Source organism: Periplaneta americana, chromosome 8 (genome assembly GCF_040183065.1).
Source record: "Periplaneta americana isolate PAMFEO1 chromosome 8, P.americana_PAMFEO1_priV1, whole genome shotgun sequence".
Taxonomy (NCBI): Eukaryota; Metazoa; Arthropoda; class Insecta; order Blattodea; family Blattidae; genus Periplaneta; species Periplaneta americana.
This window is the reverse complement of record NC_091124.1, coordinates 115,145,637-115,163,382: the sequence shown is the minus strand read 5'-3', so window position 1 is coordinate 115,163,382 and position 17,746 is coordinate 115,145,637. Positions and strand designations below refer to the sequence as shown.

Below are 17,746 nucleotides of genomic sequence, written 5' to 3'. Positions count from 1 at the left end.
ATCGTGTAAAATTACATTCCTTATCAATTAAATACTTCAAAACCTAAATTTTTACATTATATTGCGCTAAAATTTGAAATAAACAGTGCTGGAAATAGTGGTTTTCTGACTTCCACAGTGTATGAATTAAGAAAAGTGAATGAATATGAGACATGTGAAGAAAAAAAGATAAGTATACCACAATTCCCTTATGAAACATTGGAATATACGAGAAAATGGAAGTTTATTATTAAGATTAACATTGCTACATTTTTTTTAAATTTCAAATATATGAGAAAGAAAATCACAAATTACCATAAAGCACATCAAAATACACAAATAAAACCACAAACAATATTAAAATGTTAACACAGTCTCATTCATGTTACATATTGTTTTTTTCTCTCACTCTCATGTTCTTCCTGTGCATCTAGATTCAGAGTTTGGTAATTCATCCTACTTTACTCAGAAATAAACTGCATTAAATTTTGAAAGTCCTTGTGCTTTCGTCCATCAATGGCAATGCTGAATAAATTGTACTTTAGTTGACTGAGGAATGATGCATCTGTATTGGGTTTCTGGAAGTTATTCGACTCGATATTGTGCCTTTAATAGTCTTCCTTACATGGATTTCATAGATTTTTGTGACATTCTGAATACTGTATTGTATCATTTTACTCAGCTAGTTGAGCGATAGTGTTACGACCTGCCGGGAAATTAAGCTTGGAATGTAAAAACTCTCTTATTCCATGGAGTAAGTGGAGTTCTGACTTCCACGAGTTTTAAAACAGCCCCCCCCCCCCCGCAGTGAAAATAATATTTTTTCCTGCTAAACAACTGCGTACCAGCTTAATCATATGGCATGCATCTAACAGAACAGCAATTGAAGTTCCAGATTGTTTAGGATGAGAGAAAGTAGTTTTTAAGCAATCATACTCCACCTAAAGTCTGTGCCATACATACATTACTACTTGCTTCATCAAATATTACAGCAGATACAGTTAGATTAATGTCAGACAGTTTTTCAATACACTCTAAAATCAAACTCTCCCTTTCTCCATCTGACAGAGAGTCTATAAAAAATATTCACAAGGAATTTTCCAGCTATCATTTATGGCAGTACACATAATAGCACATTGTCACTGTGGGTAAGTTGTCACTGTTTATTTCTGTACCTAGATATACATAGCCTATAATTTTATTCGCTGTGTATTCTACTCAGTGGCGATTCCTCCATGGAGGGTATAAGGAGGATCCTACAATTTAATTTCGTGCTTCTGAGGATAGAAAACACTTTAATTGCAGATTTTATTTTTAATGCATCCCGATGAAATAATTTTCTTCAAACTTCCACTTTCTGTCGTGAGTTGTCGCCACTGCACATCTCAGAACGTAGGAATACTTTCCGAGGAACCATCCAAATATCTTACAGCAAAGGGTTTTTCTACCAGTGAAGTTATTGACAGGGGTGAGTGCGGAGGGCGGGGTATGGCTTGCCTTTAACCGCGTTTGAGGATGTCACATCCTAATCCTAATACTACGACCCTTCTTTCTGGGTGGTGGTGTGGAAACCCTGTCAGGGACTGCAATACGAATTTTCAAGTACCCTTGTAACCTCCTTAAATGCAGTTCATTGGTCATTTTAAAAGAATAGAATAAACGAAATAATAAAATAATTTAAAATGTTATAACATAAAAATAAAATAAATAAAACCAAAGTTACATAAAAATAAATAAAAGAAGCTCTAATAAAACATAAGAATTAACAGGAATTTCAGATGACAGGACTGCCGAAAGAATATCTGAAGTTGTATTTTTTCATCATTTAGAAGAATTTAACTATAGCAAGAAATTAATTGCGCATGCTCTATTATTATTATTATTATTATTATTATTATTATTATTATTATTAGCTTCTGTCTTAGTCATCAGTCGTTAATCTCATATCCTACAAACAAAAAATATCACGAGTAGCCACTGATTCTACTCGTTCTTTCAGGAACATATCATCAATGGAAGGACAGACAATTGGAATTACACCATTTCTCTCACTGTCTGCTACTTTCTTTTCAATAGTACTGAAGCTCTGTTTACGTAAACCAGGCTCACAATCAATTTTCATGACCAAGAACGTATGGTTCTCGGACATGGCAACTCAGATACCTTCGCAATTAAATAGCACATATCCGAAGGAAGTGAATTCTTCAACATTTCTGCCGCATTATCACGAATTAATTTATTTTGCACCAGAGAATCTATTATTTCTCTGTCACTAATAACCTTTGCATTTTGTCGCCGCACTTTCTGTTGATCTACATAATTGTTCTTTTTTTTCATGTAACACTGCAACAAGTTTTCTTTTTCTAGGCGTCAGTTGTCCACCACTATCACCAATACATTCTAAATTTTCTGCACAACTTACATTGGTTGCTGGCTCTGAAACTTCCTTCGCTTCTAGTTCAGTGTCTGCTGTATTATTTCGAGAAGGTGGTTTGCGTGATGAAAGTGATTTTTTTTTTTTTTTTTTTTTTTTTTTTGAAATAGGAAGGGTAGGAAGGAAATACTGTTGGAATTGCTCCTTCCCTTAACCTTCTTGTTTGTCCTGTTAAGATCCATATCTTCTGGGCGAAAATGTTGAGAACATACACCAGGTGTAGCAATTGGTTGCCAGTTCTCGCTTCTTACGGCCCTGGTCCATAATTCTCGCCTTTCTCCACATGTTGGAAATCTATAATTCCGGCATTAAAAGTGAGTGTTTTCATTAAAAACATTAACAATCAGCAATCAAATTTTAAAGACATCGCAAATTAATTTTGAAGAAAATAACCTATATATTTATTTGCCCATTATATATATATATATATATATATATATATATATACTCTAAATGTTACATTTAATGAAATAACAGAGAAGTAAATACTGGATGATATAAGATACATAATAAGTTATGTTTTGTGAGTGTATTTTGAACTTGTACTTACGCATGTATAGAAACACCTTTTTCTTGTTTCTTCCTGCGTGAATATGAAAAATTGCATCCAAATACAACGCAAGTATTCACCATTATATAAGTAACTACATTTAATACTTATAAAATGCATAAAATGCGATAGAATTCCAAGACAAACACGTATTACCATTAGCACTACATACATTCGATAGTGGGATAAGATGGTGTGGAGTTGTAGCAGCAAACTTCACTCGTACCAATAAGAAAATACGAGCATTGCCAGTCTAAGTTCTCTATATCTGTGGCTAAAATAAATCGCCGTTGACAAAACCGTAATAGATATCTAGTAACTGTATTCCAACCATTGTTGGTGACTAGCTCGTAACTCTGCAGTAGAGACGCAAAAATCAATGTACGAGTATGTAAATGCAGAAGAAACTCAACTTCGTGTGCACTTCGTATAATAGCTTATGCAACTAGAACTAATTTTTTATTGCCAAATATGCATTACCAACTTATTGATATTCTTTTCATTTTTCTGAATTTCAGAGTATGCCATACTAGTGTTTAATCAGCATAAATGTTATTTATGTAGTAGAACTATTTTCATTAAATTAAAAAACTCACGATTAACTCGAAAACTTTAAGCAATGGAAACATTTCGAAAACAAATTTGAAATCACAGCGACGATTTCTATGAGAATCCGCAGTTTTAATAGACAAAAGTTTGGTCACTCTGCATACGGAAGTCCGCCAGGCGAAAGTACTCCTTTGTTTAACTTGCCGTGACACGGAAATTAGTAAAGATTTAAAACTAATATTCATACTTTCTAAACGTTTCCTTGACTCCCCCATCTAAAGTGAGAAATAAAAAAGTTTTCCGCTTACCATCTTTTGAAGGTATCAATGTCTATTTTGAACAGATCACTTCGAAGTTAGTATTTTTTTTCTCGCTTTCCAAAGAAGATTTTGATTTTGAATAGCTTTCTATGCTTTCCTTAGACATTTATATCTATGGATCCTAAAAATTACAGCACGAATGACTGACTATCATAGGAGCTACGACAAGATAATATTAAACGGTGCGGCTAATAGCATCCTGTCTATAGCTTCTGACTCTACTCCCCTTGATCGCCCACACCAGCTAAGGCAGCTTTCTCCCTCTCTCTTCTGCACTACGGTGCATGTTCCGATACACTCCCTATCCGATATCCATTTCAGCGAATGCTGACGACCACTGGCTATGATATTGATCGGGCTGTGTAATATGAGATGTAGTTCCAATTTTTTCCACTATTGACTACAACATTCGCTTATAAACTTCAATAGTCTCTCGAACGTATACATTGAGTTGGAGATCTTTCTATGCTATTTGCCCATGTTGTCTACTATCGGTGGGATCTGCAATAGCAAAATGGTATTTTGGGGAGATAAGACTGGATATTCGCCATGAAATTATTTTTCAACAGCCTTATAATTAGGGGAAACAGCCAATCAGGTAATCTGCCCCAGCAAGATTCGAACCAACACTCAAGAACAGCCTCCAATCATGAGTCGAATTAATTACCTTTCGGTTACATCCCCGGTACCTTTGTGCTTTAACACTGCATGAGAAAAATAAGATTATGGAGAAAAGATACATTTTAAAGGGTGATAAAATACATACTTAACATGGATTTATTTGAAACGGGCATAAAGCTTCCGAGTCGTAAGTTTGCGACATGTAGAAAAACGTTGTCTTTGATATTAGGCTCCAGGAAAAAAATTGTCTTCATTGCTCATCCAAATTGGTATTTGGAGATAACAATGATCCCGTATCAGCGCCTAAATGTGTGTGCGCCTGTGCAGCCATCACCCTTGAACCATACCAAGGCATACTTCATATCGAGGGCGTATAAAAAAATTTTGCGTTTTTGAAATATTTTAACAGAACCTATTAATGTTTGAATACAAACGTTTAATTATTCCAATGGGCATGAGAAGAATCAAAGAAAGTAGGCCTATCTTGTTGTGTAGACAAGGATAGAAAAAATCATTCCATATTTATATGGTTCTAATGTAAACTTGCAGTTTTGTCGATACACTCTTCTGGCATGATGCCCTCGATATGTTTGAGTGCCGGCACTTAACATTATTTTCTGTTCAAACTGGTCTCTTCCATCCGTTCTTTGGCAAGTAATTTCTTCTGCTATTGCTACCGATTAATAATACATATTTCAATAAAAAAGAGAGGTCTCTATACGCATAACATGTTCATTATTCTTGCTTTTACGACTAGTAAATTACAATAATGACATTATCTTATATTATTTCAGGTCCCGAAGGAAGGTCTGCAACTGGAGAAACAGATTTTACTTACAGTCTGTTGGATTCTTATATTACTCCCCAGATTAATGAAGGACCTGGCTTTTGTCGTTGCAAACGAGGACCAGTGGTAAATACAAATATGACAGTCATGAAACACAATATGGCATGTGTTAATTTCATTCTGTATCATAGTAAGCGAATGTAAATATTAAACAATATGAATGAACTGTTTACGAAGGCGATAGGCATCAGATTTTGACTTTTCATGAAAAGCAAGTAAGATCTCAGCGGGCTGTTTACTACTGTAATATAATTTGTGACATAACTACAGTAATCTATAGAAAAGGACTTCCCCGGGAGGAATGTGACGTTGCAATGTAAGTCTAAGCCGTTGCGAAATACACTACGCAACTAAATTCTACTACTAACCTGAAAACATTCTCCCTCTAGAACCGAAAATTATTAACGCACTCAACATGACATAAAATAAACACTTAAACAAACGCCGCACAACAACGAGTACTCTTGACTTAAATGAAGAGAAAAAAGAAATGATCTTAACATTGAAGTACGTAACTACAGAAATGAATAGGTCATTCGCTATCTCGCGAAACCTGCGCGTAAGGGGAAGAAGAAAGTGTACAGAGAAGCTTCCCCCCATCGGTATGCTTCCACTTGCAGCTAGCTAGCTCGCTTACCTCCACAATAAGGTTCTTCCTCTGAGCTACGGCGCACGCATTCATTTGTTTCCCCGAGATAACGAATGATCTATACATTTTGTATTAGAGAATGTGACGCGTTGACAGGTGGTCGAATCCACAGGTACAGATGCCTCAAACTAGCAAGCTGTCTCGTTCGCGCAGGCGCATAGAACACTTCTCCCCTACCACTGTCCGCCTACTGCTGTGTACTGAGGACTAGAACGGTACAGCTCAGTTCTAATAACAGTTGAGAAGGCTGCATAGGGAGGGTACATCTTGAATACATTGTCAAGAGGTCAACTTTTCAGATAATATGACTATACCTGGATATCGGAGCCTAGGTGGGCCCCCTCCGTTAGCTCTACCACTTCCCCTCTCCAGGCAGCTTCCTAGTTTGAGGCATCTGTAGTTAGTTCTACTTAAAAATATCGTCGTTGTTCCTGCAATAACTCCTATGTGCAAAATATACATTTTTTCAGTAGGAAGAAAAAACACATTTATTCATCCCATGGCAGCCGAACTCAGGAGACTGTGAATTCTTACACTATCGAAACAAATAAATATAATTACATATAGGAGATTTTATTATTTGCTGTATCACTATTTAAGTTATTTAATAGACCAAAAATCTGAAAATCGATAAATATGTCACATTGGAGTTATTGCAGCAACAACGACGATATGCAGCATAGTAAAGCTATACATCTGCTTAATACAGTAAAATTTGACTGAATGGCATTGAATGACTTCGAGATGGAGAAATTCTTTATGAGTGCATGAAACGTTCATATTATCATACTATAATACAAAAATTAAACTTGAGAAATACCTATACCTGTGCCAATCACACTTCGGTTACGATGATCAGATTCCGAAGAAAAGGTATTTCACCGCACGGCTGTAACTGAGATAAATAGGCCTATCCATCAATCAAGGATTCAATATCCAATATTGCTGTTATTTTCTCATGAACATGCAGCAGTCCCAGTCTTCAGTGCCTTGTTCCGGTGCCCCAGAAAAATTTTACGGGACGCAAAATTGTCCCGGTTTATTATTTATAACGCTAAAGAATAAAAACAAAATATAAATATTAACTGAAATAGTATTTATAACGCTAAAAAGGATAGCATTATATAAATGATAACTGGAATATTATTTATAACGCTGAAGAATAATAACACAATATAAATCATAACTGGAACATTATTGATAAATTTAAAGATTGATAACACAATATAAATAATAGCTAGAATATTATTTATATTGCTAAAGATTAATAATAAAGTATAAATGATAACTGAAATAATATGTATAACGCTAGAAAATTATAACACTATATAAATGATAACTGGAATATTGTTTATAATGCTAAAGAATTATAAAACAATATAAATGATAACTGGAATATTATTTATAAATCTAAAGAATGATAACACAATATAAATGATAAGTGGAATATTATTTATAACGCCAAACAATGATAACACAATATAAATGATAACTGGAATATTATTTGTAACTCTATAGAGTTGTAACAAAATATAAATGATAACTGGAATATTATTTATTACGCTAAAGAATGATAAAACATTATAATTTGAATATTATTTATAACGCTAAAGAATGTTAACAAAATATAAAAGATAATTGTAATATTATTTATAACGCTAAAGAATGATTTATTTATTTATTTATTTATTTATTTATTTATTTATTTATTCTGGTGTAGTTAAGGCCATCAGGCCTTCTCTTCCACAACACCAGGAATACAAATACAATAACAGAAATAAAAAGGAAAAAAAAAACACTATAAACGAAGTAAAGTCACACAAAAATATACACAGGTTGCAGTCACACAAACTTTAAATGAGTGATTAAGTATAATTAATTGTATCCTAATTAACTAACATAAACAAGAAACTTGCGATTTTAATCTGGAGTAAAAAAAAACACAAATCGACACTTCTAGCAATATCTAAAAAGCATTAAACAAGACAAAATTTTCCAATTTAATTTTGAATTGTGATAAAGTCCGGCAGTCCCTGACATCATTAGGTAGCGAATTCCAGAGACGAGGTATTTCTACAGTGTACGAGGATGAGTATAGAGACGTTCTATGATGAGGGATAGAAAGAAGTGCTTGATGTCGGTTTCGAAGAGTTGTAAGAAATTGAAAGCGCGATAAGAGATAATTCGGAGTAGAAGTATGCATGATTCTAAATAGAAGAGACAGTGAATGTATTGTTCTTCGTTCCTTCAGACGCACCCATGAAAGTAACTGGAGGGAAGGTGTTATATGGTCAAATTTACGAGTATTGCAGATGAATCGTATGCACACATTATGAACACGTTGTAGTCTCTCAGCTAAGAGTGAACTTACATTAGTTAGTAAGGAATCGCAATAATCAAAATGGGGCATTACAAGCGTCTGAATAAGATTCTTTTTTAGACTAAGTGGTAGACATTCTTTCATATGAAACAAAGAGTGAAGTTGAAAAAATATTTTTTTGCAAGTGTGTGTTACTTGGGTGTTCCAATTTAGATCGCTATCCATAAAAATGCCAAGATTTTTAACTGTTTCACTGTATTTAACAATAATCCCATTCAATGTTATATGTGGTATAGTACCACTATCAAGAGTACTTCGTAGACGATTATGTCCCATTACGATTGCTTGCGATTTCTCTGGATTTAACCTTAATCCAAATTTGTGTGACCACAGTGAAATCGAATTTAAGTCTTCGTTTATTTTATTTACTGCGTCACTAGTCTCATCAGGGTGGAAATGCAAATAAATTTGCAAGTCGTCAGCATACATATGGTATTTGCAGTGTTTTATCATTTTAGTCACGTCATTAATATAAATCATGAAGAGTAAAGGTCCGAGAACTGATCCTTGTTGAATTCCAGATTTCACGACACACCATCTTGAAGAATAATCGCATGCAATGACACATTGTTGACGTTCGCGAAGGTAGGATTCAAACCAAGTAACAGAACTTTCAGAAAGATGCAGAAGTCTTAATTTACATAATAGAAGGTCCGTGTCAACTGTATCAAATGCCTTACTGAAGTCAAGTAATGTCAGTAATGTTAATTTACGTTCATCTGTGGCTTCACGTATATCCTCATTCACTTTTAGTAGTGCTGTAGTCGTACTATGTCCATTTCTGAACCCGGATTGGTATTCGTCCAGTAAGGCATGTTCGGTTAGATAGTTCATTAGTTGTTTGTGAACAATACGTTCCAGAGCTTTTGATAGGGCAGGTAGGATACTAATTGGACGGAAATCATTTGCACATAATGGGGTTTTAATTTTAGGGATCGGACGGATAAAGGCTTTCTTCCAGAGGTTCGGGTAGGTAGAAGTTATGAGTGAGGCGTTGAATATATGTGTTAATGTCGGCAGTATTATGTCCAATATTTTCTTCAATAATATTATACTAATATTATCCACACCTTCAGCTTTAGAAGTAATACGTTTTATTGCCGCTCTCACTTCAGTTTCTGTGACATAAGTGAAGAAAAATATTTCTCTATCCGGAATTGGAGTCATTTGTAATTCGTTAACTGTCTGCTGTTTGTCAACCGTATCCAAGGTTATTGACTGTACCGTTGCAAAATGGTCATTTAGTTCGTCAAGAGAAACTGGCACACTGTCTACCTGAGTCCTGGGATTTCCTAAGCCAATTATCCGTAAGTTTCTCCACAGTTCGGAAGGGTCAGCTCCCCCCTTCAAGATGTTATGAAAATGTCTCAGTTTTGCGTTTCTAATGGCTTGAGTAGTTCTGTTACGTAAGAGTTTATAATAATTATAAGAGATTTCTGTCTTGTCATGTTTAAACGTTTTGTATGCAGTGTTTCTGTCCGTAATCATACTACGTATGTCAGCAGTCATCCATGGTGCTGGTGTTCTTTTTACGCGTTTAGATTTGATAGGAGCATGCTTGTCATATAAATTTATAATATACTCATTTAGTTTAACAAGTTTCTCGTCAACAGTATGTAAGGTCCATATTGAGTCCCAGGGAATCTTTATTGCGTCTTCAAGTAGTTGGGTTTCATCAATACGTTTCAAGTCACGATACTTTATGAGTTTAGGTGTGGGCTTGGGACACTTCAAAGAATATACTAGATAAATAATATAAATTATAACACAATATAAATTATAACTTGAATATTATTAATTTATACTTATCGCTAACGAACGATTACAAAATAAAATAATAACTGAATTATTATTTATAACGCTAAAGAATGATAACACAATATAAATGATAACTTGAATATTATTTATAACGCTAAAGAATGATAACACAATTTAAATGATAACTGGACTATTATTTATAACGCTAAAGTATGATAACATAATACAAATGATAACTTAAATATTATTAATTTATACTTATCGCTAACGAACAATTACAATATAAAGTCATAACTGAAATATTATTTATATCGCTAAAGAATAACACAATATAAATGATAAATTGAATATTATTTATGTCACTAAAAAAGTAACAAAATATAAATAATAACTCGAATATTATTTATATCGCTAAAGAACGATAACAGAATACAAATAATGACTTGAATATTATTTATGTTCCTAACGAACGGTAACAAAATAAAATGATAACTTGTATAAGACTCGAACTCGAATCATTCCAATCATTAAGCGAGCTCTCTACCTTTGCTCTACGAGATGCAGACATCGAATAACTCCATATTTCTGAAACTGCTTCTACAAGCGCATTGCATCGTGTAACATTACCGTGATCCGAAGTGGACTTAGAAAATATTCGCTGTTCACGAGTGCGGCCACTTTTTTTTTTTTTTTTTTTTTTTTTTTTGACAGCTGCACTTCGGTACATGGCAATAATATGATTGATTCTTTGACAACAGTGAAGGTTTGTTAGCTGACAGTAGGAAATCATTATCATTTGAAAATGTTCACACGATATTCACAGTACATTGCAACTCAGGTCTCATTATATAGACACAATGAAAGTTTGTGAAAATAAATTAATATTTTCTGTTTTGAATAAAATTTATATGCCTTGAAATTTCTTAAATTTTCACAGGTTTCTCTTCTGGTTGTCATTCTAGGTATAGACTTTAGCTCCAGAATAAACTATGAGAAAACTATTTACGTTTGTTATGTCACATTTTTATATTATAGATAATATACCTGGAATTTTTACGTCATAAGTGCTTATTTTATGCTGCAACTTTGGTAGGGTGAACAGATTCACATCGATAAGAAAGAGGTCACGAAGCTTCAAAAAGAAAGACATTGTTCGGAAAAAAAAAAAAAAAAGAAAAGAAAGAGGACAGAAAATATGTTCTTAGATTTAGGCTAAAATCAATATATATTTTATTACAAAATATTTAGCTACATATGAAAGTCAAGGGAACTATAATTATATTTTAAAGAGGACAGAAAATATTTATTTAAATTTACATTCGCACCTCGATCTCTCGATTTACTAGCTACCTGTGAGCAACGACTATAACAAAGAGGAGCAAAGAGAGCATTCCGGGCACATGGTTTTGAAATTGAGGAGGGATCTAGGCTGAAATGGCAAATTTTCAAGGCCTCGAGCATTAGTATTTATTTTTTATTTGTTTATTCGTATATTTCCGTAACTGGGAATTTTTAACAAAAGTTACCCGAGCACTTGACTTACCTTAATTCATCTGCTTGTAGACGAAATCGGCCCTTCTCTCTTTCAATATATTGCACACACACAATTCATTTTTCTCAAATGAACACTCGCAAACGGTTCTCACAATCACAAGTTCACAACCGAATACAATACCGATACTCGTATTACGAAGGACAAGCCAAAACTAATTCGCGCGTTGTGTTGTTTTTTCGTCCCTGACGGAGGTATGAAAAACTTTCACTTTATGAGATACCAGGGATATCAATTGTGTCAAAGAATAACTAAACGACTCCTTGAGCTTATCATCGCAATGTTATCCTAAAATGTCAATTAGGCCTATGACCTACCGTAAAATGAATGAGAGAGCAGACACATAACCTCAAGAATGGAGTGTCAGACATTGTTTCTTTTCTTTTCTCCAAGAGAGTTTTTTAAAACTCAGAGCTAGAAAATGTTGGCAAAGAAAGACTCAAGGCATAAGATCTCTACGCATTACCTGTACCTTAATTAGCCAGACTCCACTAGGAAACCACCCCGTCCTGTTTCTATTGTGCGGAAGAGACGGTAAAAGGTTGAGCATCTGTTATTACTAGGCTATAGGCTATAACCTATCTCGCAAACGCAGATTCTCTTTTTAAAACTCTAAGCGCAGTTCGCAACATTTATGACATTTTCTTGGAAAATAGCAAACCATAGTGTTTCTAAGGCAACGATCCGTCTTGTCGTGTCTGTCGGCCATTGTTGATGACGTCGCACGACAATACCCAAACGCGCGAGTATACGTTGAAATACCGATACAATAAAAGCTGCGAACGTTTTCACATCTTCTATCTTTAAGATATTATTCACTTCGTTCATACTTAAAAAATTGAACACTATTTTATAGCTAGACGAGTATTAAATGCTGACATACAAACATGTAGAAATTATAATATTTTATTAGAATGCAATCTGCCTACTTATACACAGGTAGTATTCCAGGGTAAGTTACTACTCGTTTGGACTTCGTACTGTGATAAATATTACAGAATTTCTCTTTTGTTTAATTCTGCTGTTCCACAAAATACTTTATACCGAAACGGAATGTTGGCATAGTACAGGTTTTATTATCGAAATATTAAATGTGTAGAGACGACGATGGATGAACGTTATTGGACGCAGACGGATTTGAATAAGTAAGTTTGTACAGATTTTAATGGAAATGAAACAATTTCGAAACATTTACAATAAAGTTAGAATACTCAGTTTACTGCATTGTACTCTTCTCAGTAAGAATATGCTTATTAAATTTATTTTTGAATACTGTTTAATTCCGACAGTCTCTGATGTCACTGGGTGGGTATTCCACAAACGCGATAGCGAGATTGTACAGTATATATTATGATGACGAATACGATGATATCTTATGTGTTGGTATGGCTAGTATGCGGCTATTTTGCATTCTTGTGAAGAGATTGTGATACGATGATAGGTAACTGAAGCGAAATGCTAGGTTTACAAGGCGAGAGTTTAGAGAAGAGAGCTAGAGATTATAGCTGAGTATAACCGTGTAAACGGTTTTGAGAGTACGTATCTCGTTGACTCTAATATCTAAATAGAGAGACTAAATAGAGCGTCCTTGAAAACTGTTCTCGCCGTGTAAACACTCTGGACAGAGAACTCGCATATGCTGTCAACTCTCATTATAGCCATTCTAAATTATTCAACTGAGTTGAACTTTTTCATTAACTCTCGCGACAGAAGCAGTGGAAATGGCTGCCAAGAAATAATAGTTTAGTATATATTTATTTAACCTGGTTGAGATAAGGTCATCAGGCCTTCTCTTCCCCTCTACTAAGGATTACAACTACAATATTAAGAAAACATTTGCAATTATAATTATAATTAAAGGAAACAATGGAGTGGGAGGAGATGAAGAGATTTATTGAAGCATATGAATTCGAAAGTTGTTTGTGGAACGTGTTTGACAATAATTATTACAAGAATAAGGACCTGAGAAATCGGGCATTGTCAAAACTAGCTGAGACAGTCATTTGGGGCTTCGTTGCGAGAGGATTTGGAATGTCTACCGCTTCCACTTCCTTTTCATCAGTCTTCACTGACAATGCGATTCAAAACTGCCAGGAAGAAGGACAGCCTCTGATAAAATTTTAATATTTTCTTCCCATCTTATTCTGTGAGATGTGCAAAATGGAACCGACACTAAACTGTAACGAGTTACGACAAATATTTGTCTATTGTTTTCACACAGGTACAGATAGGGGTGGCTAGGCGTCTCATTTGAAACAACTGGATGTGGAATTAGGGAAAACCAATTTGTTGCCAACATTTTAAAGTGTGAGTGAAACACGGCGAGAGAAGGACCAAGAGTGGTTTTCTTTTGTTACCGTAGCTATAACAATGAAATATTGTAAGTGATCAGCAGCTTCAGACCTCGATTCTCTTTGTGTAATTGGATCTTATTGAATGCAACCGTCTATTTCTCTGACAAAATGGGAGACCAGGATCGATGCCTGCTTTTATTATTGCGACAATTTCGAGGTTGTAAAAATATTATTTATTCGTGAAGATTTGTTAGCGGACAGTAGGAAACCATTTTCATTTGAAAATTTGCACAAGATATTCGTTGTACATTGCAAGTCAAGTCTCATAACATAGATACAATGAAATTTAAAAAAAATAAGTAAACATTTTCTGTTTTGAAAAAAAAAATTATATGCCTTGAAATTCCTTAAATTTTCAGTTTTCTCTTCTCGTTGACATTCTAGTTATAGTTTATAGTCTACAGGGACTATTTTACCAACATTTCTAATATTAACCTGGCTATACCTTTGGATTAACGGTTGAGAACCTGAAACACCGTTTGATACCCCCTTCCACGACTGAAGTTCGATGATACTGGCGTAAAATACAAACAAATCACTTTACTAGGTATAGGAGTGAAGAAACGTAGTTCATTCATTTACGTAAATTAGGAAATATCGCGATTTTGAGTTTGATAATTTTCATTAGGTTTTTGTTTAATCAAAATACAGTACTAGTATTAACAATAAGTGTTTTTACTCATGAACTGAGCTATCCATTCAGACCTATTCATTATGCAGTATATACTATACTGTCTACAGCACATTAGCGTACAATATAGAGAATGAAATTAAATTGAAAAAATATAATAATAATAATAATAATAATAATAATAATAATAATAATAATAATAATAATAATAATAATAATAATAATAATAATATGGATATTTAAACACATTTTTGAAAATGGTGGCCGTTCATTTCGATACAGGCTTCAGTTCTTTTGTACATATTATCGCACTATAGATTACTGTACCGAATTCCAATTACCAGTTTCGTCCTTCGTACTAGTAACTCATGTTGAAATAATTCTGTACCGACTCTATAAAAGAGTACCTTACGTAGGCCTACTGTAAATTCAATCTTCACTTCTGCTCGTTCCGAAAAGATAAAATAAATTACTCAGACATGCTATCTACTCTCCGTTCAAGTGGTTTTGTCGCATGGTCGTAGAAAGAGGGGAAATCACATGATAGTTACTTAATTAACGACCTTTTTTATGTAAGTTATTTTAAACAGTTGTATAATATTACGCAGACGTCCAATTCCCAACAGAAATTAATGTTTTCAGAAAAGAGACATTAGCCTTTACAGAGGGGCGAGCAGAAGCGGGTGAGGGAAACCGGGATGTGATGCACAGTGTGCAATTTTCCCGATCTAGGTGGACAAAAATCAAATTTCGACTTGTTTAGTTATGCTTAGGTGAATATGAATTCGTGTTCTTTAATATTTGAAGAACTTTGTGAATAATAGCTTTTACTGATTTATCAGCGGAAAACTATATTTATGAGGATATAAACTTTGAGTTCTTCCTAACACTTCTAGCTCCGGTTCAGTCGCAGAGAGAGGCTTACTATGTGGGTGAAAAAGGGCGAATTGTTAGTGATGTATTGTGTTGTGAAACATGTAATTTGTTCATATAGGTACATACGTTCTTACTAATGTAACTTCAATTACAAGTTTATAAAGTATTTTCCTTCTTACAGTAGAGTTTAAATATTATAATTGAAAGACTTACGTTTTTAAAGTTCTCCATATATAATGTGAATTTTAGTATAGCCGGTCACGTCCGGTTACAACAATTCTTTTACCATTTAATACAGCGTTATTTAGAGTGTTGAATCCTTGCTTTAAAGTTTGCGCGTTCTTGCGCATTTATCAGTAATTAATTTTTTTCAGTGATGGGGCATACGGTAACTGTTCCATGTTTGGCTTAACAGCAGAAAAGAATCATTGACGAAGGAAGTTTTTAATCACTGTGAGAGTGTTTTAGACCTACAATACAGTATTATTCACGTGATATGGAATATCAGTTTAAAAATGCATTGGAACATTTTTATCTAGCCTTAACAAACGCACAGTGAATCAGAACGCAAATCATTAGTTGGATAAAATTAATAACTTCTCTGTAGTCTAACGCATTGTTATGAAGCTTTGTATATGACTTACAGGTGGTACATATGATTTGTGTACAAATTCTGATTACGTTTGCACAAGAAAAACTACCCCTTTATAGCGGAGGCATTTAGAAAGAATTAATAACTTCTTTCCTATCTAAATGATTGTTACATTGTACAGAAGTTACAGGTAGCATATATTTTTTGTACACAAACTATATTTACGGTTCCATAAGTTAAAGTACTTTTACGGATGCATTTAAACAAAATCAATAAATTCTCTCTTATCTAACAGATTTTTATGAAACTTTATACAGAAGTTTCAGGTGGAATATATATATATATTTTTTTTTTGTCTACAAAGTCTGATTATGTTTTATAAGAGGAACTGCCCCTTTATAATGATGCATTTAGACAAAATTAACAACTTTCCTCCTATATAATATATTTTTATGCAACTTGTACAATTACTAGGCCTACAGGTAGCATACAGATGTAATCAGAATGTGTATAAAAAATATGTTACCTGTAACTCCTGTGCAAAGTTTCATAAAATCTGTTATGTAGGAGAGTAGATATGGAATAAACTGTTCGTTTTAAGAAACAGTTTCGACTGTAACTAACGAAGCTGTTAAATTGCGCGATCCTACATGGACTACCGTTGCACGAAGGCCGTGTGGAACATGGATAATATTATATCTATTTCGATAGGAGGTCAATGATAGCGCTACACATGGCCTTTGAAGACAACAAAAAAGAGGAAAACTGTTTAGAAATTGAACTGTTTATCTCCTGGAACCATGTGGAACGTTGAAGTGATCACTGGAGCAGTGTAACACCCTTTGGAACAGTTGAAACAGGTTATTTCACGAAACCTTTTCGTATCGAAACAGTTTCAATTGTGAAACAGTTTCAAAAAAACTGTTCCAGCTATTTTTACCCATCTCTATAGGAGAGAGGTTAATCTTTTGTAAATGCACCCCCTGTAAAAGGGTACTTCCTCTTTTGGAACTGTAAATATAGTTCATACACAAAAAATATATCCTACCTGTAAGTTCCGTATAATTTTTCATAAAAATCTGTTAGATAGGAGAGAAGTTACTATTTTTGTCTAAAACCACCCCATATAAAGGGGTAGTTCCTTTTATACAATCGTAGTCAGAGTGTGTACACAAAGAAGATGTGCTATCTATAAGGTCTGAACAAAGTTTCATAACAATCCGTTGGAATGCAGAGAAGTTATGAATTTTGTCCAGCTAGATTTGCGTTATTGCACACTGTGCGACGTAGGCAAACGGACGACAGTACCTGTGCGAAAATATAATTCAATATTGAAAGCTCTTTCGTCACTGGAAAATGCGAACATATTTATGGAATGTACTATACTCACCAACTCAGTACTGTTTACTAGGCGACTTTGACTGCATATTTGGTTCTGTGTGTATTACGGTAGGAAGTTTACTAGTAAAGGGGATGGGAGTGAAGTACATTCAAAAACTCAGGTACAATAAAAATCGAAGTAAAAATAAAATGATGTCCCTGTATTATCATTCTTTAGCGTTATAAACAATATTCAAGTTATCATTTATATTGTGTTATTATTCTTTGGAGTTATAAATTATATTCCAATTATCATTTATATTGTGTTACCGGT

General features: G+C 34.0%; 1 protein-coding gene across 2 annotated transcripts in view; it reads left to right on the top strand.

Moving 5' to 3' along the window:
- LOC138704968 (collagen and calcium-binding EGF domain-containing protein 1-like) overlaps positions 1-17,746 on the top strand; it is a 181,526-nt gene that overhangs the window by 117,182 nt on the left and 46,598 nt on the right. For both annotated transcript variants that reach the window (XM_069833449.1, XM_069833450.1), the window contains exon 7: positions 5,248-5,366. In XM_069833449.1, coding sequence (XP_069689550.1) covers positions 5,248-5,366 — 119 coding nt within the window. The remainder of the gene's footprint in view (positions 1-5,247; positions 5,367-17,746) is intronic.